Below are 25,278 nucleotides of genomic sequence, written 5' to 3' on the forward strand. Positions count from 1 at the left end.
CTTTCGTCACTTCTCTTTCAAATATCAAAGTAGACAATAAATTATAAAAGTTACTTCGCACCCTATTAGCAGCGTGTCCACCTCGCAACCTGTAAGTCCTGGGTTCGAACCTACCCTACCCAAATAACACTCAATTACTTTCTTTTGGTTATACGATCTTGCTCGTGAAATTATGCATCAATTTGAACAGTTCGATCGGTTCCTGAACTTTATTGTCAATTTGCTTGCCTGAGAACATTCGCCTACACGATTTCTGTGCGCGTCAGCAGTCTCAGCAGGCTTAGTTTCCACTCTTAATATTTAAAGGCGCGAATAACACTGGACAAACACAGTGCAAATGACGGGACGAAGCGCCTGTGTTTGTCCAGTGTTATTAGCGCCTGTAAATATTAAGAATAGAATGTAACCCACTTGCCCAGGAACAAGTTCTCCCAGACTTAGTTTACCGGCGAATATAGATTCTTAAAGACGAGCCCAAAGCCCTCTATCGATAATGACACGTAAGTTGGGGTCCTCTCTGACCACTTGTTTGCTCTCGCGGAATGTGCAGCGCTCGCACGTGCCTTTTTGAAATCGCGAGGTTTCTCACAGCGCACCGAATCAAAACAAGGCTAAACCTATCGCGGAGGAGCACATCCACACAGCACATTTGTGAATGCTATCGACGTGTTTTTCAGAACAATTCAGCAAATTCCTCAGCCCATTCACAGTGAATCAACGTCGTTCCTTTGTCCTGTTTTGCTTTTGTGGCAACGGAAATCAAAGCGTTAAAGCGCCGGACGGATGCAGGCAAGAGTGCACACTGATAAGAACAGCGTCGCTACTAATAAGAAGCCCAGAGGAACGATCGACTCAGAGGAACACTCCATGCACTGTCTCGTCGAGCAAAGGCCCAGAAGCTGACATGGGAGCCAGGAGCGGCAGGTCTGCGTCGGGGCCTTTTGCCTTTTTCGTGCTGGCAACCGTTGCACTGTCTGTAGCGAGCGCCGAAGATGAACTGGTTCTGCAGGCTCGCCTAAGTCCCGTAAGCACGACATTTAGAGCATTTTAACTGTCGCGTTAATGTGAGGGTAATGCGTATTCTAGTCGTGATAGGATTTACCTGTCGCCAAGTAACGTAACCGTGTCTTACTTGGGCTAAACTTCGGAACGTAGCAATCAATACATGCTCAAATGCAGCCTATTATTATTAGAGGGGGGCTGCTTATTATTGGAGAGAAAATGTGTGTTGTAAAATCTGTAAGATATTCGTGCAAATGCGATGCATACGCAGGCAGATTGTACGGAAAGACTCTACATCCTTGATGGAGTGCAGCTAAAAGTCGACTAATTAGAAATTACTACCTACTTGTTTTATTTTTGTTGCCGGATTGGAAGCTACAGTCATTGTAGACAAAGCCACTTAAAGAAAAATTAAATTGGCACCACCGCTTGAATTTTCTAACTTGAAACAATGCTCGCTAAACGATCCGATATCGAAATAAACCGCATGACACAAGCTGGAAACAGAACAAGGACAACACTACTGTACCTTGAGGAGAGCGTTTAAGGACCAAGGTCAAGGTATTTTTTGTCAGGCGCCTGTCCGAATTTCTTTTCGCGTTACCGTCGGAGGCAAACTTTAGGGAAGTTAAGAGCAAAGCGCCATTCTGATGAGAGAGAAATTTTTTTGACATTTCAGTCTTTAAACGCGTCCCCAGGAATGAAGTTGTGCGCTATTTTACCTCCGGTACGCGCTGCGAGGTTTGTTTCGATACCGGCTTGTTTCGAGCGATAAATTTTAGGCTCATTATCTCGAAACGCAATGAAGAACTTGGGTATGTTTTCAATATTTATGGCCTCCAATTTGGATGTTGTGCATTAAGCGAATGATATAAGGTAATTAGTGAAATAAGGGTTTGCCTCTTTATAGCTCTAGTTTACTCCGGATTTATTGTCTCCGGTTTGACATTCATATTTCAAAGATTTGAAATGAAAAATCTATATAGGCTAGGAAACAGCCCCCTGCATATTAAAGACAAATAAGTTTCCTGGTGTCCATTGTTGCCTTGATAGAGTACAGATTTACCCAAATTAGTCTAGAACATAAACACAGAATACTACATGCAGCTAACTCTGTGGAAACTGCCGTTGTAAAACACATGTGTGACTTTATATGAGTCCATAGTACTTATATTCTCGTAAACCATTGCCCACCACATATTTTTTGACTAATTACAGCTCTCGATGGTGACGTATAGAGCGCCGCTTGAAAACGGCTTAAGAACTCTCTCTTATATGGTAAAGCAATGAACGCTAAGAAATGCAATTGATGTTGGATAGATTGTCATCAAATGAATATCGAAAATAGAAAGTGAAGGGGGTATTCTAAAGAAGATAACTTCAGAGGTTTGAAAAGAGGGACGTGGATTCATGCTACGATTGTCTTGCTCGAACCATTGACTTTTCATGTTCAGTGACGCGCCTTATTAACAATGGCTTTTCGATAACGGAAGCGAGTGTTCCACTCCGGTGTTTTTATCTAAATTCAGTGAAGACCACTAAACAAAGCGCTAATATCTGGATATCGCATGCAACATTGCGAACGTAGTGCGAGCTGATCAAGTACCACGGCTACCCCTGCGAGATCAGTTACGCGACTACCGATGATGGCTACGTGCTTGAAGTGGACAGGATCCCCCACGGTCGCAGCGTCAACGCGTCGGCTGAGAGCACTACACCACGCTATCCCATTCTCCTGCTGCCCGTATTCTGCAGCGCTGCTGACGTCTGGTTCTTGAACTACCCTTCTCAGACACCAGGCAAGTTTTTCTGTGTTAGAAAATGTTTTGCTAATATTCTTTTACTCATTTGAACCACAAGCTGGAAACGAGATGTGCGACAGTACTTGGTTCTTCGGGCAATTTTGATGGCATGGCTTTCTGTCTTTACAAAACTTGGCACTCCCCACCTGTCACCTTGGACTGATGCGGTCAGTCTGGCTCATAACCACTTTCACACCTTCGTTCTTTCAAATGTTAACTGCATTAGTCTCCGGCCTATCATAAAGCAGTCTGTAGCGGTGCGAGCCGTCTTTCTGTCAGTGTTTGTGCTGCAAAAGCTATCTCCATTATTTGTATGCACAGTAATTTAGCGACGCTAACACAATGTTTTCATCATGTTCGCGAAATTTTACGTCCTAAACTGTTTATCAAGTAACATATTCTTTAATTCATCTTTTATATACATGATTGCACCTGCTTGTCCAAATACAGCGCTTGCACATTTTACAAAGCAGCTTTCTGAAAACGTTCAGTCGTTCTGCTTGGGATAATATGATTTTAGTGTATCTTTAATATGTCGGACCTCTTTCTTCTGCAGAAGTGTTCGGCCCTTTTATGCATTTTAGGTGTCGCGTTGCATCTTTGTTTCGGCTTCTGGTTAGTCCTACCTCATGTTAGTTAGTGTCAGGTTAGTGCTGTCACGCTTTGGCTGAAATAAAATATCATTACTTCATCAAAGATTATAACAGAAAGGGGATAATAATCACAGCTCGGTAACCTCATGAACTAACGCTTCTTCGCCATGATTAGTCGCGACAGTAAGCCGCTTTCATCACTTTGGCCACTGGGCCTTGAGTGTGCACTGTTTCGCTGTGGAGGTGTATGTAACACGTCTTTTCCAATGTTCCTAGTCCGCACCGCTCCTAAACGTTGCAGGAGTTGGCACCGTAGTATGGTAACAAACATATGTTGCTGAAATGTGCTCCGTTAATTGGTTCGTGCGGGTGGGTTCACGATAGCAGAATTTCTCCTTTGTACGCCTTTAATTGGGCGATTGTAGCAAGCGGAAAGGATCACTGCATTGCCCACATATCTACACGCTTACATCAACCACGTGCGTCTTCGAGCGACAATTTGAGCAACAGATATGAGGTGATGTCGTTACGAAGAAAACAATTGCTTAACTCTCATGCCTTGCGCGTTGGCTCAGCCTAGGCCTTGATTGAGAGAAGGGAAAAGGAAGTAATAGGAGAGAAGGAAGGAAATAAAGGAAAGAAATGAATGGAAACAAAACACTAAGGAAGACAGAAGGAAGGAAGGAAGGAAAGAGAAAATAAAGCAAGTATGGAGGGAAACAAAAAGAAAAGAAAACGGAAATGATCTCGAGCGGCATTGTACGAAAGGGCCCCAAAATAATTGGCGCTGTTCCAATCACTTAAAAAACTATGCGCTGTTTCCGGCTTGGTATTTCTGCGTTTGCCGTTTATTTCGTTTTCCCTAGCTCTCCGTGTCAATGCAGTATTTTTTTTTTTACTTTATCTTTCAAAAATATACTGTGTCAGGGTTGAGGTTATTAGCTTCATAGCTGATCGATTAAGGTCTGATTGAGAAGAGATGATTTGTTTGCATCATGTATATGTATTTTTACCAGCTGCTTCATGATGAAAAAATATTGGAAGTTGCATAAAAAAATTAGTTATTCGATTTACTTTAGGGGAAAAGCACCATTGATGTGGTAAGAATTTCACGAATAGCTACCCCCAAAAGTATTGACATAATTGGTACAGCAGTGCGCCAATGTTTTGGATGTGCTCCATTTACTACTATAAATCTACATCAGCTATATAAGGTGTGACATTTAAACAAATATCATACCACTCATGCGATCTGAATATAATATGCGCTTGCTATGAGCTCAAACATTGCACTAATTGCACACTGCACTTTATATAGAGAAAAAAAAAGTATTCAAGTTTAGCGAGGCAACTTAGGTTTCCGCTTGTTTTGTAGCCGGTCGCCACCTGCCTGCCTCGCTGTGGCGACAGCCCACACGAGATGCCGTACGCCGAGATGCTAACAGTTCCCTTTTGCTGTTCGCGCGAATTTCTACACCAAAAAGTGCAAAGGCATGCATAGTCTCCCCTCCCTGGGGTTTGTGGCGCGAAATGTCTTAAAAATCACCAGTTTGCAATTGCAATGAGCTGTTTTGGTTTTCATTGATGTTTTATTTCACAGAATATTTAATAAAAAAAGCCTTTCTTGAATCTTAAAGGAATCAATTATTTTTGTTTGTTTCTCTGTTCCACCTATGCCATTTAGAAATGTTTGAAAACGTTGCACGGGGGCATTTGACCCTTTTCGGGCGAGCATGCGGAGATTCGTTGATTGCTGGGATACTTGCGGCCGTTTGCGGCATGCATGACACTTAAAGGAAACTGCGAAGAAAAAAAAGCCATTATGAGTTTAATTATTCATTATCTTACGGCTGCACGATGGCATGGCTAACCGACAATTAATGGGTTGTCCACCAAGCCCGTCCTTACAACATTAAATACCAAGACCATATCTTGCCTCAACCTCGCATGACCACGCCTTCCGTCGGGTAATCCCTCCCAGGCTTTCTTACCCAGACAATCCCTCAATCCTGTCCCCATTCCTGAAGCACAAGACAATGTCATATGTTGCTGCATAACGCCTACCTTTTTCAGTGAGCCCACTGAACCTTTTGTGGGCCCTCGATACAAGAATAATTAATCATGTGTTGTTGGTTCTGGCATTTATAGGATTTCTGTTCGCCGACGCTGGCTTCGATGTATGGGCCATGAACTCAAGAGAGGCGAGGCCGTATAGCAAGCACAAGACTCTCTCGCAAAAGGACCCCAAGTACTGGCGATGGAGGCACGTGGCAGTTTTCCCTACGTCACTGGATTCACATTCCTTCGGACGCCACGCACTTGAAAGCGAATCCGAGCACCTCAATGCACAAAATGCGAGGCGCCATTTTTTATTCAGAAAGATCTTCGTGAAGCAGTTTATGCAAATATGTGGGTGTGTTAGCTCTAGTAAGGCAGAAATTGCACTATTCATTGACAAATGAGCCGAAGCATATGTATAGCAGAACGGGAAACGTATAACATGAAGTCTCGAATACCCAATTGAATTTGATTGCTGAAATTTACCTCTCTTTGTGACTACACTGTATCTCGAGTATATCGATTTCCTGTGAACGTAGCCTCATAAAAATCTGGAAAAATAGGGCCGAAAAGAGCTTTAGAAAAATCGACTGTAGAATTTCAAATGATGTTCATGGAAATTGAGACAAATAGCGGCCTTCCTCTTTCCATCATTTTTATTATGCACACTCAGTTGCGACTCTGCGTCCTTTCCTATAGCTATTGTTCTCGACCTCGCCTGTTGCGCACTATTTATATTTTTTTTTTTATCCAAGCGCGTACCATATATTTCCCAATCATAAGACCCTGAAATTAGTATATGTTCCTTTTATGGTTAGTAATTTCGACGCTTGCAGTCTACGTCTTGTTTCAGTAAAGTGCTGAAATACTCTTTTCGTTTTACTTGGCTATTTCTGTGCCTCTACCCAGAGGCATTGCATATTTTATGAAAAAGGGTCTTACTACCCTTATTGTTTAACGCCACTATAGAAATCATTATATCCGAAGATCTTTTATCGACAGGTTCTAGTTTCTTGTTATTATATTTTAAAATCGCCCCAGATAGCTTTTTGTGGCAGCGGGGCAATTTTTTTTTTTTTTTAGCGTATATACACTGAACGAACTTCAGGAACAAACGTTTGGTACGCATGGGACGCTTAGGCCCTTTCTATCAATATGTTCACATTAATACCTTACAATTTTTACAGCAGCAGTTAAAAACGTACATTTTTTTCAGTGGAAGGTCTTGCTTTTTCATTCTATGCGCAAGAGAAACTTCAAAAGCAAGCTTTTGTTATGCACCGGAAACTTAGGCTATTTATACCAATATGCCCCGCCGGGGTGGCGCACTGGTTAAGGCGCTCGACTTTCCTAAGGACGCGGGATCGAATGCCGGCCTCGGCGGCCACTTTTCGATGGAGGCGGAAAGCAAAGCGTCCGTGTGCTGTGCGATGTCAGTGCACGTTAAAGAACCCCAGGTGTTCGAAACTTCCGGAGTCCTCCACTACGGCGTCTCTCATAGCCGGAGTCGCTTTCGAACGCTAAACCCCACAAAATCAAAACTAACCTATTTATACCAATATTGTCCTACAATATCCTACAATACTCCACACTCGCCTCACAGTTATTTTCAAACACATCCGATAGAAGGAATTGAACGGCGGCGCAACACGGAAACGGACCCTTTTTAACTACTCGTTGAAACACGCAGAACAAACTTCAAAAGCGAATTTCTGCGATGCATCAAAAGTTTAAATTCTGGACTTGTATCGAAATCTATTCAGGATTAGCATTTTTAATTAGATCGATGCATCTTGAACACACCTATTAATAATCGGCGAAGTCGATAGAAAGCTCACCACTGTTAACTGCTTGACCTGTGGGTGCAGCTTCGATGACATTGGCCGCTACGACGTGGCCGCAACCATCGACCACGTTCTTAAAGTGACCGGTGCTCCCAAGCTCACCCTCGTGGCGCTGTCCCAGGGAGCCGTCACCACGCTCGTCCTGCTGTCCTCAAGGCCAGAGTACAACGACAAAGTGAGCAATCGTTGACTTAATTACATACATGGTATCATTGGATGGTCAAATTCTAAAGTTAAAGCTTAGCTACTTTGGTCATCTGATGAGAAGAGAGGAGTCGCTGGAGAAAGCTTTGATGCTGGGAAAGGTTGAGGGTTACCGGAGAAGGGGTAGGCAGCGAACGCGATGGTTAGATGGCATCCTCGAGGCGCTGCAGATGAAGTTATGTGATGTTAGGAAGATAGTGACAGACCGTAAATCGTGGCGTGATATGGTCTATAGGGTCACGAAGAGTCGGACACGACTGAACGACTGAACTGAACTGATGCTCGTATTGTCAGGCCGCAACTTAGTACTTTGTTGGCAGGTGTCCATTGTCCGGTGCCCGCGGTGTCGTCTCAGTTCATAGGCATCGATCGCGTCGCACACGATTTCTTTTTCGAGGTACTAATAGTTGCTATTAGTTGCTGACAGAAGAACGTTCGAAGCTTGGTGGATAGAAAGTCAGGAGAGAGGACAGTAGGCTAAGATCAGTGTAATCCAGAACGTGTGCGCGCTGTTTCTCGAAGGCTACAGCAGTTAAGATCATGTTCCTCTTGTTCGGTACGCGTTTGGCGGGAAAATGAAACAGCTTTAAAACAGTGAGCCAATGATTTTACCCGCGCATATTTCTGACGAATAGAATTAGGTCTGACAGCACCGAGATGCAGGTTGTTTGTAAATACCTGTTTGAAATACCCTTGAAATGGAGGCTCCCTCTAATATTTCTCCGATAGAGGGAGACCGAGAAAACGCTTCATTACCAGATGGCCTGTAAGTGGCGCTTTTGATTACAGGCTGCGTTTCAAAACATTCAAGGACATTGAAGTTTATAGTGAGATTCGCGTTTCGAAAGGTTTTGTTGGCACCAGTAGTGTAAAGAAAGGTAACCCGCTTTTTTTTTTTCATTATCACTATAGATGTATTTTCCGGTGTTTCGATACATTAAAACACGAGAGGCCCGCGAAGCCTGGTGTTCAAGGACTATAAGGGCGCTTAGCATAGACAAAACCTGGCTATGAAAACTTATTGCCATTGATTTCCCGTCATTCCTAACACCAGCGTTCTGACTCTCTCGCACATAGCAGGGACTGTTGTGTCCCGTACGGTATGCACAACCCGATTTCTTTGTTTATTCTGGCGTAGGTCGACCTCGTCATTGCGTACGGTCCTGTGGCAAACCTGACCCACGCGGGACCTCCTCTCTCATTGGCGCTGCCCATCCTTCCACCCGTGTTGGTGAGTGGTGTTTGCGCGAGGTTTTATAGCATAGTGCCTGGCATGCGAAATCCGCTGTATGTGCAGAAGAGGTAGGCTTGTTTCGTCGGCTTCTATACTTTTTTGGCAATTTTGGTGCCTTTCTTAAAGCACGTTGGCGGCCCCTCAAACAAACAAAGAAGCAAAACTTGGAATGGTCCCCGTTTAATATGAATTCAGTTCGCAGTTAGTTCTTAGTTCTCCCGCAGATCGACGCAACCAAAGATGTCTTGCACAAGCAATCCACCTCGGGAACTCTCGTAAGCACGACAGGCAGCAGTAGTACCACAGTCACCAGCATTTGATAGTACGTGGACATTGTTTTTTGTAGTCAAATTGAAAGGAAGGAGGAAATACAAGTTGAAAAGAAAGCAACGATATGATATGAGTCGAACACATTCATGCTTGAATGAGAAACGCTTATTTATGATTCGCTTCGTGTGTGACCAGTAATTAAGTACATTTCTTGCTTAAAAGGCGCTCGTTTTCTCAAAAGAACTCGTGAAATGCACCACAGCAGTTATTTCCCCCATAGTAGTTCATTCCACAATGCATATCACCTGAATAAAAAAAATAGACGAGGTATAAGCTTGTGCATGTTGGTTTGACATTATCGATGCTGCACAAAAGATGAGGATAAAACGAGTACGCAGACACTGCGCTAACTTACAACTGCAGTCAGTTGTAAATCAACGCTGATTTCGTGTACTCGCCTCCTCTTCGTCTTTGTGCTGCAGCAATAAAAAAAAAAACACTGCGTTTAGCTGGCGAAATTTAATGAGGCTGAATGTTACCTGGATACGTGCGTTGAAATAGGTTTTTTGAAGATAAACACGCACATTTACAGAGGAGAAATAAGGGACGATTACGGAACATGTCAGGCGCACTGAAGACGAATGCAGCACATTAACGGAATGCATAACCTGCACGCTCACCGAAGATCGAACAGCACATTTTGCCTAACATGAAAACTACACCCTCACTTATGGCACACGTCGTGTTAGCGACGTACAAATCATTCACGTTCATCGCAAAGATGGGTTGCACATTGAGCAAAATAAGAAAGCACTTTTATACCGACAGCGCTCGCTTCATTTAAAACTTAAAGATGAGAGTCTAAGCCGCGAACATTCAGGTTACAAGGCGAACGGATGGTTTTACAGAATTAACTTATATGCAGCAACCAACTAGACTAAGCAAGGATTCAGAAAAGTATTATTTGGATTCTCGTGCAGCGGGCGCTGGACCCATTTTCGAGAGGAGCCTACCTGGGAGCATCCGACGGTCTACAACGAGTGTTCACCAGGTTGTGTGAAGTTGTGACTGGTCAGGTTTGCTCTATCGTGGTTACCCTGTCCCTCTTCAGCAGCCCACATCAACTTAACGAGGTAAGCATTGAAAATCATTGATTTAAGAGCCTCTCATACCATTGAAGGTGAATCAGATCCCTGGACTTCTCCTGTTTCCACACATGTTCTGATGTTATAATAAAACAGAATGAAAAAGAAAAGAAAAAAAAGTGGTGGCATCTTCTTAGCAGTAACATAATATTTTCTCAACAGCTGTTGAAACAGAGAGATATAGAGATATTTAGTGGTGCGAGAGGGAATCGGCAATTTCTTGTCCAGAAAAATCGTGTAAACTGCTCTGCAAATGCATTTTTGAGTTTTGCATAGTCTAAGCCAAACCGGCGTATTACTTGACTTCACTGACCACTTCAAGACCAATTAAGGTCAGTAAAGATGTGGTCTGGACCATATACTGCCGACATGGCGGGAGAGACGAGCCGTGAGCAGGGCCATGTATGCTTGCTGTTCGACCCGACAACATGAATGTGGATGGCAGTAAATGGAAGTGATGAACTAGTTACGTATATTCAAGAAGACAGTCATTTTTAGTGATTAGTTGCTTCTCTGCATATATGTTGAAGGAAACGAAAGCTTTTGTCATGTTTTCGCGCTCTCACAGAAACGACATTCAAACCTTAACTAAACCGTGCTCTACTGCCGTTTTACAGACTCGGATGCCCGTGTATGCTGGGCACTGGCCTGTTGGCACGACCATACAAAATATGCGCCACTACTATCAAGTAAGTATACCTACCTTGGAAAAGAGCCGACCTTTGGAAGCATAAATATCGTGGGGGCACAAATATCGATGATAGATGCTTGTTTAAATAAAGTTGTTGTGCAGTTGTCTTTGCCACGCTTAAAGACGAGGAGAACAATAGTCATATGCCGATGAAGTACACCCTAACTTTTTTATTTTGGGTCTCCGTCGTGCTGTTTTGTTAATCAAGAAATTTAATTAAATGCTAGTTAAGTCTAAAACAGTTGGCAACGCGCTGCGTTTAGCAGCGCAGTCACAATTATGACCGCTTTTCTTTCATCGGAGTGTCGAAGATTTAGGAAAGTGCCGAAAAGTTATCTTTATATGAACCACTTGACGTGAAAAACATTTTGACCGCTTTTGAAGAGTCTTACTGCTTCCAAGAATGAAACACACTGTTTTACTCTACTTCCAGGTGTATAGAGCACAAAACTTTGTCATGTACGATCACGGCGCAATGGAAAACATGTGGCGTTACGGTCAGGTAAGCTATACCCTATTAATTGCGCCTCCACCCCCTTGGTTTTTATTTGTATATTAGGGCACACAGCATAAATGAACTCTATAAGAGCTACAAACAATGCTGCCCATTGTAATTAATGTTTAACGCATGCTGTTAGTTTAAGGAAGGCAATATTAGGGAAAAAAAATTTCAGCGCAGTTAATCCAGGTAGCATGAAAGAAGCCCCATTTTATGGGCTTGACTGCGACAGCACACCATTAAATGTGTGCTATAGATGAAACGAAATTAAGCCTCTCTGTCCAATGGGTCTTGCAATGACTTACAACCAAAGTATCGTTCACAATTTAAGGACACATGTTTTAGTGGACAATCCCGACGCCATTTTTAGGCTTTTTCCTTATCGCATCCTTTAAGGTTTACGTAATTTGCTTTTTTTTTTTTACAAAAGGCTTGGTTTATTTGGTAGAAAAGGAGATACCAAAGCAAAACTGTCAGGATGACCGCCGATGAAAAAAAAATGCCTAATAGATATGCATGAAATGGCAGAAATAGAAAGTTATGATTGTGTTAAAATTCATGAACACCAAGATCGCCGTACATCATTAAAAAAAAAAACTGGTTGTGTCACTGCTGATAAAATATTTTGATTCTCTTATTGAAAGGCCTGAATGACAGAACTGTTTTAACGCACGGAGTTAGCACTTTAAACACAATCACTCAATAATAATGGTCGTGTTTGCTTCTAATTTGTTTCCTTCAACCACCATGCAGAGGACGCCCCCACCCTACCCACTGGAGCGTATCACTTCTCCTTACGCCATATTCTCGTCAGAGGGCGACCTTGTAGCTGACACGCAGGACGTGGCTGACTTGGTGGCCAGGCTTGGGGAGACGGCCATTCTTCACCGTGTCGTTCCTCAGAAAACACTGCGTCATCTGGACTTCGCGCTGGGATACAACGCCAACGATTTCTTGCATGACGTCGCCATCGACCTAATCCGAAAACACGCCTCTCAATATCCATGAGATACGTAGCATCGATGAGTGAAAAACAATGTTAGTAGTTCACCGATCAAGTTGGTACTGTCTCACACAGTTGACCAGCAACATCATTTTCTTATATATTTTGTGACATCCGAATACAAGTATTTGTTTCTAGGGATCTTATGGAAATTCAATTATTTATCATTGAAAGACAGTCGCAGGTAAAACTTTCTTCTACGAAACTACAAGGATGCTACCATTGCAATTAGGGGACTCTAAATGTGTCCTCACTTGAAAAGGCTTGTGGCCGCTTCAGACTCGAAAACAAATACTGAAGAAATAGAGCACAATATAATATAAGCTGCTTGATTTGTTTATGGTGTTCTTAATTTCAAGAACAGGCCTTTTTAGTGTAAGTGAGAAACCGGGAGAAACGTTCGTTACTGAATAACAGATGAAAATATTTGAGGCGTTTTCCTTGGATGATAAATGTGGTATTAAAAAACCAACGTACACAAGAAATCCAGCTGCATTTCCTTCTGTTGATGACCACCCTTTGACGGCGAGCGAGTGCCGAATTAATAGTTGAAATAGTTTTCATTCTACGAACAATACGTGGCTGGTCCTGTCTTATCTTGTCTGCTGTTGGTCAAACCTGAGAGACAATTTAAATTGAGCTTTCCAGCTAACCTTTCGACTTAGTCTGGAATTTGCAATCTACACATCGTTTCCTTTGCTCAAAGCATCCAGAACAGCTCTAAACCTTTCAACCCATGCGCATACCTACCCAAAAAAGCAAAACGTCCATTTTTATCAGCAGGTAGGCACACAATGTGTTATCATTCAGCCAAGTAAGAAAATTCTGAAGTAGAAGCATCTTCCCCGAGAATCTGTGCATCGTTAACTCATGTACACCGACAGATATGCACCGTTCCGTCCCAGTTTTATCAAAGTCGATGACTGGGCGAGTTAGTATTGATTCATATTAAAACCAGCCAAAAGACAAGACACAGAGTAGATATGAGCCCAGAACGACGAAGCCTGCCTGGTCTTGGGCTAATCTCTTCTCTGTGCTCTGTATTTTTGGCTGGTTTTAAGATGAATCAGTTGTATAGTCTGTCCTAAAACATGTCTCATTATGGTCAGCAGTTTCAGTCTAGATTTCTTCGGTTCTAGAACAAACTTTGGCCTCAGGCCTTACCTAAAGTTTCTAGGAAAAGAAACGTCGAATGTCATGCGTATTCTTTGTCCCGGCGGTGGACCTTTCTTCGGTAGATGCGCACGAAGAAGGTGGCTCCGGCAACACTATTGACTCCGGATAATTTCGACCACCTAGGGTTCTTGAACAACACTGACGCCGTGGCGATCTCGCACTCACATTTCAAGGTTCACACTGGATTCAAAAAGTGACGAGTGAGGAGTTTGGCTTGCCGGCTTATCGCACAGTTAAAGTGAAGTTGATTTTTATCAGTTTTCGGCGGGATGTACATCTGCACAATAGACGTCTGGCTGCGCCATTTTCATTGATTTGTGAAGGTCGGGTTGATAGAAACGCGGTCGCTGTGGCAAGGATTCAGCTTCATTTACATCAAATGCCAATTACGCACAGAATAATTAGCATAAATCGGCAGGATGCAACTTTGCGCGAAAGACCACAAGGCATACGTTTAAACCCCTGCTCTTAACGAAGCTTTACAAGCTTATGGTCGAGTCTGTAGCGTGCCAGGCCAGGTGATTAGGAGGGTCGTGCTTTTAAATGCAGATTGACATTCTGGATCAGTCAAGCGTCCTTATCACAGGTTCGCCCTGCGGTGCTCAGACAGCAGCAAGAAACCGCAGTGGAAGGACATAACGATACAAGGATTTCGCGAGTATACTGAAACTTGTGATGAAAACAAGGATAGTACTTAATCTTTGTCTTAAGGCTGTAATGCGATAGGCACCTGTGGTCTTTCGAAGTGCTTATTCACTGAGAAATCAAGCGAAAACGAGCAGTTTGTGCCAAGAAGGTCGTCTCCTAACGAAAGATGTTGAGGCCACAATGAAGGTTTTCCCCAGACGCAGGTTCAGCACTTAGAAAAGTTTGTACTCATTGTGCTTCATCAGCGACGCATATCTAATGGCTGAGGCGCATGCCGGCGTCACCATGTCACATCAAGAAAGGATAATGCGAAATGTCCATTAACATGCACTTTGGTACTCGCCTGAATACAACTGCCGTAATTGGAACTGCTAAATGCACACAGAGTGATAGCATACAGCTATTCGATGCAACTTTGTGCGAGACCATACGAAATGCTTTTAAACTCCCACTTGTAACGAAGCCCTACAAGCTTTTGTGCCTGCTTGGCATAGTCGGAAGAGTGCCAAGCAGGTGACCACGAGGACCATCGGTTCTATTGCAGATTCACATTTTCGAGATTTTTTTCTGCAAGACAAGTTTCTTTAAAGAGTTAATTTGTTTAAGACCAGCGCCAACCTATAACTCACATTATTAGAAGTCCTCTTTGCATATATGTTTGATTCCAGAAATTGACTGGTCACGTGTGCTACTCAACAAACGGTCGATGCCCTCTTTTCTGCTGAACAGAAGTCTCTGTCTTCGCTTTATTAAAATAAATATTTATCAAAGAGAATGGTGGTTATCTGCCGCCATCGTATTCATTAGTCAAGCGTCGGAAGCGACCCTGGCAGCGGCCACCAGAAAGTGAACCAGGAGGCCAGCAGACATTTTTCAGTTACGAAATATAACAACGTCATCAAACATAAGTTTCAAAATAAGATGACAGCGAAGATCATAGATGGCACCTAGGAACAGCAGTGTGCACGTCACTTTTAAGAACAAGAAAGCTGTGCGAACATACAAAAGTCTATTTGCAAGCAATGAAAACAGCACGAAATTCCTATTTTTGACCTGACCAAAGGGAAAGAAAAAAAACAAACAAAAGTAACGTCGTATGTTTAGTAAACATCGACTTCAACCAGTCAGTCTTCGCATGGCAAGTTACCTTCAGCGTAGTTAGGGTTAGCGTGCATGCAGTGCATGAATGTTATCATGCTGAATTCAAACTTGGAGCAGTAACAATTTACGTGTAATCATGCATGGCCGAGAACTTCCTTGTAGTTCAGGCCAGCTTTATGTGCCCTTTTTAGCAACCATTGAATTTTGTTTATTCTAGTGAGTGTGTGGTTCATGCTCTCTTAGAGCTGAGCTCTACCTTCCTAAGAAAAATTGTTCGAGGCCATGACTTCAAGGTCAGGCTTGATGCAAAAATCAGAAAAGGGTGTGATTGGACTCCTTCAATGATAGCGCACCATTAATTTCAAGTTCTGCTTAACATGTTTAAGATAGCAAAGCGACAGCTTTGTATGGATCCACTGTACACGGATTGATGGTGGATTCACTGCGTACTGATGGATGACATGAAGGATCGGCGGAAGAGAGTGGCAATTAAACACGAGAGTTGATCGATTGCGGCGATAGCATAGCGGTCCAGTGCAATCGATAGCGTAGCTGATCTATTCGCACTCCTTCGGTATAGAACAAAGTCACGGTCTTAATTTATTTTAGTTATTTTAATGTCAAAGGGACAGACACTAAGATTTATAGACAAACCTAGACAACGAAGGTTTGGCACAGCGGAAGCCGCTAAACGCTCTATGAAATATTTCACCGCTGGAGGCGCATGTTTGCTAACCATCTGGCACATGACGTCTGACCTGTTATAAGCCACACATAAAATGCTCACACGAGATCAGAACTGTGACGATTAAAAGTAGAAATACAAGCAAGTTTAGTTAGAAATGCAAATAGGTTTGATTAGCACATCTTGAAGAGTGTCTTTGTGCCTCCAAAAGACAATTACCTCTATTAGTAACTAGCCTCACCAGATCAATTCCGTATTTAAAGTTCTTGCTTGATTTCTATTGTTAGTGGTCGGTTTTCTTACGGTGGTATATGCTGTATGCCTCGACATTTCAAGTAAATGTCATGCACACATACAACTGGCCGCTCTCAACGGTTTTGGGCGTTATTGTGCCTCCTGCTGGTCTAAGTTACTCCCGAAACTCCGAATAAAACAACATGTTTTCGCTCTGTCTTGAGTTGTACGTTTTTTCTTTATTTCGATTGGAAGTGGTCTTTTCAACGGACCAATTTCGCCCCTACGCGTCCCTTGTAGGCGTCCATACAAAGCTTCCTCGTCACAATTCGGTATAGCTTGTTCTGTCTTCTTGATCGGAAATGTGGCAAGCGGGAACTGCCAAGTCCAGTACCTCTATTTTTTCTTCATTTTGGTTTGGTACTGGTGCGTCAACCTCCGGCACAGGATGTGACTGGGCCTGGGGTTCCTGCCTCGTGTGCGTCAGCAGGTGTTTCTTGAGATGTGGCTTCTGCCTGAACCCTCTTCCGCAGTGGGTGCACTTGTGCGGCTTTTCCCCCGTATGAACTAGCAGGTGCTGGTCGAAAGTGTAGCGCATTGTGAAGCTTTTTCCGCAGACATAGCATATGAAGGGTCGAAGGCCTATGTGGGTCCACTCGTGTCTGATGGCACTGCGTCTGTGTGCGGAAAGACAGAAAAGAAGTGCCACACCTTGATATTGATGCCCTTACTCATAACTCGGACAACGAAAACTAAAAAAAAAATTCTATTGAGTCATGCACACGTTAAAAGTGACCGATCAGCCATCCCGTTCAGAGCTTCGGACACTATGTTAAGCCAGTTAATGATGAATCGGACGTTCTAGCCGATTATATTTGTTTTCAATGGCCTTTGTTCAATGGAAAAACCTGCGTCATAATTGTAGTTCACGTTGGCGTTCCGACCGAAAAAATGATGACCTTGCCTCTGGCAAGCGACCCTTGGCAGGTACCATAGCTGAGTACGACTTATCGACAGGTTGCGTGAAATCGCAAAGTCACATGACCTAGACGAAACGTCAGGAGCTTTGCGGAGTGCGGCATGTGAACTGAATCCGGAACCTTTGCAGGCCTGTAATCAGATACGCTATGCCCATAGGCTACGAGGGAACGTTGGTACATTTTGTTTTATTTCTCCGTCGGGTGGTATTCGACATATTAAGTGGCAGCTTACGAATCTATGATGATAGGAGTTCAGATCAAGTGACTAGTGATTAAGTGAGTATCAAAGTTCATAAACGGCAACTGGGATCTGCAAAGAGAAGCACAGTGGGAGCCATCGGGGCTGTCGTGTCATGCCCTGCCTTGAAGCTGGGTGAAGTAGCTTGGAGTGAATTTATTGGCCAGTGGCGAACGAAGCGGCGGCGTACTGCCGCCCACTATTGCACGTACTCCTGGGGCGCTGCTGGATTTATATGCGAACACAAGTGGTACATACATTGCGCTGCTCCATGTGCCTGATGCAAAAAACAGAGAAATATATTAATATCGGCAGCAGATCAAGTACCCAGACAGCGGTTTAGGCGAATAAATTGCGACTACTAAAACGCCACACGTGTCTGAGAGCGCTGCAGGCGGATGATCGGTAAGTGTAGCGTACAGTCGAGCTTGATTTGAAGGTTATCGCGCTAGCATCGCCGAGATCATGACCCAGAATCCTCTGTCATGGCGAGGGGGTATCAGGCTAGCTTCCTTCACTCTATTTGCTGTTCCTAAAGCAGCCGCCACTCCCCTCTGGACAAACAGCATTTTGTTCTGTTGATGTAGTTTTTTCAACTTGAAAGTCGTTCAAATGAAGCAGTGCCAAGCACGGGCTTACCAGATCTTTCAGACCAATTTTGTTATCGTCCGCGAAGATAAGAGCTAACCAAGTCCATTACCGCGACGAATAGAAATCTTAGAATAGAGAAAGGGTGGCGGATTATGGGAAATCGGGATTTTTCCCGTTACAAAACCGGCCGCTAGGTGCCTGGAACGCTTGGCTGGTCGATGCGCGTGTGATGACCTTCAAACCGCGCTACACTGTACGTTGAGCCGCTCTATGCGCCTGGTGCAAAAACAGCGGAATATATTAATTTCAGCACCACGTGATGCACACAGACAGCGCTTTAGGCGAAGATATTGCGACTACTACAACGCCACATGTGTCTGGGAGTGCCGCAGACGGTCCACTGATAAGTGAACCGCACGTGCTGCGACGCGGACGGTACGTGGCGGTCCCAGCTCGCTGCAGTGTCTGTTCGAGTTCAACATGCTATTGGAAACGCAGACAGGTTGATAATTGCTTCGCTACGAGCGTTTCCAGTCTCAGTTTTCGGCTTTTCTGTTCGACACGTACAGATGATGTTGGTGATGCCCCATAGGGTCTCAATGGGATCTTAGGGCCCCACTTCGCCACTTCTGCTGTAGCGTTCGATTTTGTTTTCCGTTTTTCTGCCACCTTGGTGCTATGGTGCTACCTATAGTTCGAGCAGAGACCATGATCGCTAACCTATGGTAACCGCCACACCACCGGTTTTCATCAACTCGGGAGATGCTCCAAAGGCCCGTTTTTACCCTTCCATTCATACGCTTTTGGAAATGCATTTATCTGCCTCGACCCGTCTGGCGCAGTGAATGAGTTTCCGTAACGGAGTGAATTATTTCCCGTTGCCAAAGCGATAAAGAAAAAAAAAGAAGTATCGCTGGTACTTCATTATTGTGAGCACCCCTTCTATCTTTAGCTTACTAGTCATGGAAACTTGCAAGTTTACTGCTGCAATCTCGCTGCATTCATCCTGTTGTAACTGCTCCTTTTTCTCCTGAATCGACAAACTGCCGAGACATCACAGTCTTCCTCTTCAATAAAGGACTCAAATCCTGGGAAATAATTGCTGCTTCATATGTATCTATATGATACCGGCACCATGGAAGAAAGCAAACATTATCTTAATTTATAAGAAAGGGGACGCTAAGGATCTGAAAAATTACAGACGAATAATTTACTGTGTTACGTTTAAAGTGTTTACTAAGGTAATGGCTAATAGAATCAAAACAACCTTAGACTGCAATCAAGCAAGATATCAAGCAGGGTTTCGGAAAGGGTACTCTACTATAGATCATATACATACCATCAACTAGGTGAAATAAAAATGCTCAGAATAAAACCAGCTCTTATACATAGCATTCATTGATTACGAAAGAGCATTTAACTCAGTAGAAACCACGGCGGTCATGCAGGTATTGCGAAGTCAAGGTGTAGGTGAGCCGTACGTGAAAGTATTGAAAGATATACTTAGTGGCTCCACAGTAACCATAGTTCTGCGTAAAGAAAGTAACAAAATTACTATAAAGGAAGGTACTATTCACAGTACTATTCATAGCTTGCTTAGAAGTATTCAGAGACTTGAAATGGGAGCAGTTAGGAATAAGGGTAGACCTCAGTAATCTGCGATTTGCCAATGACATTGCCTTGCTAAGTAACGCTGGGGATGAATTGCAAAGAATGATTGGTGACCTAGACAGGAAGAGTAGAAAGGTAGACTTGAAAATCAATATGCAGAAGACTAAGGTAATGGACAACAGCCTCGGAAAAGAACAGCAGTTTACAATAGGTAGCGAAGCACTGGAAGTAGGCAAATATGTCTTCATGTAGTAACTGCATATCCAGGCCATGAAAGGGAAATACATGGGAATAAGATTTAGAAGTACTTGGGACTGGGCTAGTTGGCACATCATGTAGTAAAGGCTGCGCTACTTAGTAGGACACGGACAAAGGAATTGGACAAACGCTGAGGTTTAGAGCAATAATATTGCGCCTAACCTCAGCGTTTGTCCGATTCCTTTGTGTCCTAGTAAGCAGCGCAGCCTTTATTAGAAGAATAAGATTGGGATTGAGCGCATTTGGCAAGCACTCGCAGATTATGGCTGGCAGCTTGCCGGTATTGCTCAAGAGGAAAGTATGCAACATTTGCATCTTACCTGTGTTCACCTATGGGGTGGAAACGTGGAGGCTAGCGAAGAGGGTTCTACATAGTTGAGGACAACGCAGAGGGCTATGGAACGACAAATAGTAGGGGTAACGTTAAGAGATAGGAAGCATGCGGAGCGGGCCAGAGAAATAACTCAAGTTACCGACATTCTAGTGGAAATCAAGAAGAAAACATGGACATGGGCAGGACATGTAGTGCGAAGAGAGGATAACCGATGGTCGCTTAGGGTACCAAACTGAATTCCAATGGAAGGAAAGCGCAGCACGAGGTGGCAGAAAGTTAGGGGTGCGGTGAGGTTGAGAGATTCGGAGGCGTCAAGTGGATGCAGCTAGCACAAAACGGGGTTAATTGGTGGAATATGGGAGAGGCCTTCGCCCTACAGATAGTCAGGCTGTATTTATATGATGATGATGACGTATTTATATGTCGTCGTGTAGTAAACGGACGCCAAACAATGCCTGATGTTGGGTTCTGTATAAAGCCGACAATTGTGGCCTCCATACCAACTATAACTAGCAAAACAAGCGCAAGAGCACAATTTTGGCTTACTTGTAGTGACTGGAGAAGTTGCAGAAGCGGCAGCGGTGCCTTTCTTCACGCTTCTGAAGGTGTTCACTGTGCCGGGGCTCTTCGTTGGACAATAAATTGCCACGTGAGGTAGAGGGCGATGCCGTGGGTGAACCGCGCGAACTATTTTCATCTTTCGATGGCAAACCGAGCCTAGAACGAAGATCATCCGAAACAGTAATATTTAAGTGTTCTTCCATTTCAGCCTGCACTACTGGTCATGACCATGACGGGAACAGGATGCACGAGAGAAAACTAAGAATTTCCTACGTGAGTGCTCCGTTACTCTTTTTTTATGCATTGTTGTGTTTCTTGAATCAGGAGCCAGACCTGCTTATGCATACTGAAAATAGCATGTGTACAGGGTCGCGATATTTGCAGTCCTATTCTTATGACATTAGCGTTTCCTCCTTAAAAAACTACTTGGATTATCACCTTATCGCTCCGTCGTCGCGTTGCGAGCCTATCTTTATCTAACAATTTTTTTTCACAGCCCCATGCGCATCGCACGTTATATTCTTGCCCCCCTGCCCCCTTACACGCACCGTGACGTTTTCAAATTCTCTTTTTCGTCGTACAGCTGCAGACTTGAACCAACTTCCAGGAACCGTTACTATTATCACTTCTTAAAAGTCAATATTACCACTTATTATATCAAACTCCAATTAGACAATTTTAATGTAATGAAATGAAGGTAAAAGAAATGTATCTGTATATTCCTGCTCATCACTCAGCTTTGTTGATTTGACTTGGCGGATTATTTTCCTTGCATTATTTGCTTGTGTTGCTTGATGTTCTGTTATCTGTACATCGTTTAGCCACGAGTCTATAGGAAAACGGGGAGCCTTATATCTTCCTAGAAAGAGTAGATCTCGAGCTTATTGGAGCACGAATGTTGTGTCAGCATGTGCCCGTGCGTTTCAATGGTGTTGCAGTTTTTGTGTTTGTTTGATTGGCAATAGCCCCTGTATTTTCTGTGCCTAGCCATTCGCACCATCGCTGTCGTTCAAGATGGTTATGTTTGTGAGCACAACTTCGTGAGGCAACCAAAAACTAGGTGATTGCAGGACTGCCTTTTCATGCCCTACGCTTAGTCATGCGTAGCGATCTATGATTACGATTCTTATGATGCAGTGCGAGCACTTCACTGCATGGAGGGACTACCACATTAAGGGTTAATTTTTTAATGACTGAGGCTCAATCAAAATTAGCTGCCTAATACTTGCTACGCCTAGATAATTCAATCGGAAGAATGCATCTGCTCTGACCCATGCTGTATTGCCATAAACAAAGTACAGTTTTAGAGAAAAATATTTTTAATCCCGCGCGCGCTCATGTGCTGTCGCACAGGACAGTGAGTAACATCCTGTCGTAACTGAAGTAGAACAATATAGTTCGTGCACATGCCAGGGTGGCGGAGTGGTTAGGGCGCTCTACTACTGTGCCGAAGGATACGGGATCGAATACCGGCCTAGAAAGCCGCTGTTTGATGGAGGCGAAAAACTATAGGCGCCCGTGTGGTCAATGTTGTCAGTGCACGGTAAAAAACCCCATTTGGTTGAAATTTCTAGAGCCCTCCACTACCGCATCTCTCATAGCTTGAGTCGCCTTGGTACGTTAAACCGCATAAAACAATCATTAATATGGTTATTTTGTGCATAACATGTTTAACTGGGGTTCTTTAAGGCAATAAAATGACGTTATGCTTAAGCGTATGCTGGTTAAAACGACATGTAGTGGAAACATGTAATCTATAGATGTGTCTCTGGCAGTGGCTTGAAGTGGGTTGTTAACAGGTGCGACTGCGAGTAGAGCGCGCTTGAACACTGGCAATCACTTTGGTTTCTTAGCCACCGGTCACCTTAGCCACATTATAGCCATCTCTGAGTGGCGTCATCGTCTGCCACCCTCCGCGATTCTTGCTTGAAGGACTGTACCTCACGGTGGAGGGAATCCTTGGCGCCGGGGCAAGGAATTACTGCCCAGACCAACAATTCCGTGACTTCGCAATGTCGTTAATGTAGACAGTAACTAAAAAGATGGAGGTGACTTCGCTCAGATGGCCAGGATATACGCAGCGAGAGCTACCGTTCGACGACATCGTTGAGTACAGGTAAACCGGGTGTCGTCGGCCGATACCGTTGCCCGTGGCTAACGCTGTAAATGTGAATCCGCTGTTCAGCAAGGCAATCATTACACGTAGTGCAAACCCTATCGCTAGTGCAAAACCACATCCAAGCAGCTGCTGTAGGTTGTTCCACGTAGAAACGTCGTTGAGCCTTCGTTTATATTGACGAGATTTTGCGTATGCATAAACTCTGCCAGGTCTCTCCCTCGATTGCTCATTATGGCACTACTCCACCGAGGGTGGTGAACATTACAGTCACCCACAATAATAGCAGGAGCTGCACAACACTGGATCATTGAAAAGGAATTATTGGTCTAAGACCTTTGTGTTATATACAAGTCAGCTATCCCTAGCGGCGTATAGGCCGCTAGCTCTACTGTCACTATGATGAGGGGTAGTTAATGATAGTTTGGTCCGCTGTTTCACTCGCACATATAGTGTCCTCATTGAAGGAAAAACCGGCATCGGCTTTGTAGTTCGCACTGCGAAAGAAATGAGCATGTCTCTGGTTACATGTCGGACACTGATTGATCGGCATGCTATGTAGTGTCAGGTAGTCACGTGGTGTAGCCTAGACGGAGGTGCTTTAAGATCCGCGAGATGTGAATCCAGTCAAGGATATTGGATCATCGCTTGACGAGCTGCCCCTAGCCTACGCGCGAATGTTCATACGGTTTGCTTAGAGCGGGCGATACGTCTCTGTCAGGGTTGTCTTTCGCACAACGGGAAAAATTAAGACTTTATGATAATGGGTAAGCGTGAGATACCAGGAGTTAAAATTAGGGGTTGCTGATTAAGCGTGTATCGACCGAGGTCCATGTACGTGAAATAGGATCCGCATATTGAAGGGCAGTGGACTGTCGCGTCATACTCTTCGATCCGGGGTGAAGTAGCTGGGCTGCATGTATTCGCCAGCGGCGAACTAAGCGGAGGGCCTGCTGTCGCCTACTTTTGAATGATGTCCTGTGGAGCTGCTATGTTTATTGTAACTTGCGCTGGTCCATGTTACCGGCGCTTTAAAACAGTGAAATATATTCCTTTTCGACAGCGGAACCTGAACTCAGACGGCGCTTTGGGCGAAGAAACTGCGACTACTCAAACGCAATTGTAATCCACTCGTGCCTAGGAGTGCTGCAGACGTACTGCCGAAGAGTGCAACGCACCTGTAACGCCGGGGGACCGACCCGCTGTGGTCTCTATTGCAGATCAATGCTGCGATGTGAAACCCGCGCATGCTGAATTAGAATTCCATCGCTGTGACGCGTTACTGGTCCCTGAATTCGGCTTTTCTACTTGATGAGCGCTGACACTTGTGGTGCCTCAGTCGGTTACAGTACGTTATTATAAGGCTCCACTTCGACATTCTCGCTCCCGGGACCAGTGGGCGTTTTCCTGTCGCCTTTGGCGCCTCCTGCTACTCATGGTCTCAGCAGATGTCATGCTCGCGAACCTATGAAAGCTACATTGGGCATGACTTGCGATTTCGCTGTGGCGGTGCTCCGAGGCGGCACAGAGACCGACCTTGAGCTGTTGCCTAGCAACCGCCGCAGCTGGCGGACGTAGCTGACGTAGCGCACTAGCCGCGCCATCTGGCATGACGCCATACTGGCCATACCACCCACCTCGCCGCGAAGCCGCCACCGTTTGGTATGACGTTACACCGCTTGTTTAGCAGTCTAGTCGTTGCGTTCGCCTACGCTCACTTCGCCAGCTCTGTCGCATGCCTGACAACATGTCGTAGGATTGAAAAGGAGAGCTCGCGTGTGCCGCAACCTCAGTTGAGGCTGCAGTATGGTGGGTGACAAGTCTGCTAAGCAGGAGGAGGCCTGGCATCTTTCGCTAGGTATATCCTGACATAGCCGAGGTAAGCCACGGCCAATTTTTTACCCAACTCTCGGTATTCCTATGCGCGATGGTACCGATTGGTCACTCTACCGCGTCTGGCATACTGGATGATTTTCTGTACAGAAGCGAGTTCTTAACCGATGTCAACGCGAGAAAAAGTCACGTTGTTGCCTCATTTCAGGAATGTAAATACATTTATGGAAATGGCAGACAAAAATGTTTTTGTGTAATCTCACTTAGTCTATCCTATTGTGATTGCGCATTTGTGTCTTGAATCGACACACTAGCAAGGCGTCGGAGTCTTCTTGTTCATTAAAGAACTGAAGTCCTGGGATAAACTTGCGGCGGCATGCGTATTTTGATGTCGTCGTGTGGCAAAGGGCCGCGAAACCATGCCAGATGTGGGATTCAGTATAATGCCGGCACTGTTGGCGACCATACCAATTATCAAGAGCACAACGAGAGGTTTTCGCTTAGATGTTGTCGCCGGAGTAGCCGAAATAGGCGCAGCTGTGCTTTCCTTGTCGCTTCTGAAGCTGT

At 44.3% G+C, this 25,278-nt stretch overlaps 3 protein-coding genes across 7 annotated transcripts in view; 2 read left to right on the forward strand and 1 right to left on the reverse strand.

Moving 5' to 3' along the window:
• Positions 1–863: 863 nt before the first annotated feature.
• On the forward strand, positions 864–12,830 carry LOC146172948 (lysosomal acid lipase/cholesteryl ester hydrolase-like). The gene is made up of 9 exons (XM_084584514.1): positions 864–1,024; positions 2,591–2,801; positions 5,546–5,660; positions 7,324–7,474; positions 8,642–8,734; positions 9,988–10,140; positions 10,770–10,841; positions 11,277–11,345; positions 12,096–12,830. The coding sequence occupies exons 1-9, from the start codon at positions 905–907 to the stop codon at positions 12,348–12,350; spliced, it is 1,239 nt and encodes a 412-aa protein (XP_084440640.1). The 5' UTR covers positions 864–904; the 3' UTR covers positions 12,351–12,830.
• A 3,198-nt stretch (positions 12,831–16,028) lies between these two features.
• Positions 16,029–24,371, reverse strand: LOC146172949 (uncharacterized). Its single transcript, XM_084584515.1, has 3 exons — positions 24,057–24,371; positions 20,748–20,918; positions 16,029–16,866 (listed from the first exon to the last, which is right to left on the reverse strand). Exons 1-3 carry the CDS (start codon positions 24,125–24,127, stop codon positions 16,512–16,514), a joined length of 597 nt encoding a protein of 198 aa, XP_084440641.1. The 5' UTR covers positions 24,128–24,371; the 3' UTR covers positions 16,029–16,511.
• A 132-nt stretch (positions 24,372–24,503) lies between these two features.
• The window catches only part of LOC146172950 (alpha-(1,6)-fucosyltransferase-like), a 37,689-nt gene continuing 36,914 nt past the window's right edge, over positions 24,504–25,278 (forward strand). For 2 of the 5 annotated variants that reach the window (XM_084583310.1, XM_084583311.1), the window contains exon 1: positions 24,505–24,757. The gene's annotated coding sequence lies outside the window, so the exon portion shown is untranslated. Of the gene's footprint in view, positions 24,758–25,278 lie in introns of all 5 variants that reach the window. The other 3 variants (XM_084583313.1, XM_084583314.1, XM_084583312.1) reach the window with 2 other exon arrangements.

Source organism: Amblyomma maculatum, chromosome 11 (assembly GCF_055883805.1).
Source record: "Amblyomma maculatum isolate TAMU_Amacu chromosome 11, ASM5588380v1, whole genome shotgun sequence".
NCBI classification, from domain to species: domain Eukaryota; kingdom Metazoa; phylum Arthropoda; class Arachnida; order Ixodida; family Ixodidae; genus Amblyomma; species Amblyomma maculatum.

Excerpts from the sequence above, each read along its gene's own strand:
- LOC146172948 (XM_084584514.1), top strand. The coding sequence starts at position 905 with ATGGGAGCCAGGAGCGGCAGGTCTGCGTCGGGGCCTTTTGCCTTTTTC. Across the intron at positions 7,475-8,641 it reads GGCCAGAGTACAACGACAAA|GTCGACCTCGTCATTGCGTA; the intron begins GTGAGCAATCGT and ends ATTCTGGCGTAG. Across the intron at positions 8,735-9,987 it reads CCATCCTTCCACCCGTGTTG|CGGGCGCTGGACCCATTTTC; the intron begins GTGAGTGGTGTT and ends ATTCTCGTGCAG.
- LOC146172949 (XM_084584515.1), bottom strand. The coding sequence starts at position 24,127 with ATGCGCGGGTTTCACATCGCAGCATTGATCTGCAATAGAGACCACAGC. Across the intron at positions 20,919-24,056 it reads TCGGTCCCCCGGCGTTACAG|GCTCGGTTTGCCATCGAAAG; the intron begins GTGCGTTGCACT and ends TCTTCGTTCTAG. Across the intron at positions 16,867-20,747 it reads AACTTCTCCAGTCACTACAA|ACGCAGTGCCATCAGACACG; the intron begins GTAAGCCAAAAT and ends TTCCGCACACAG.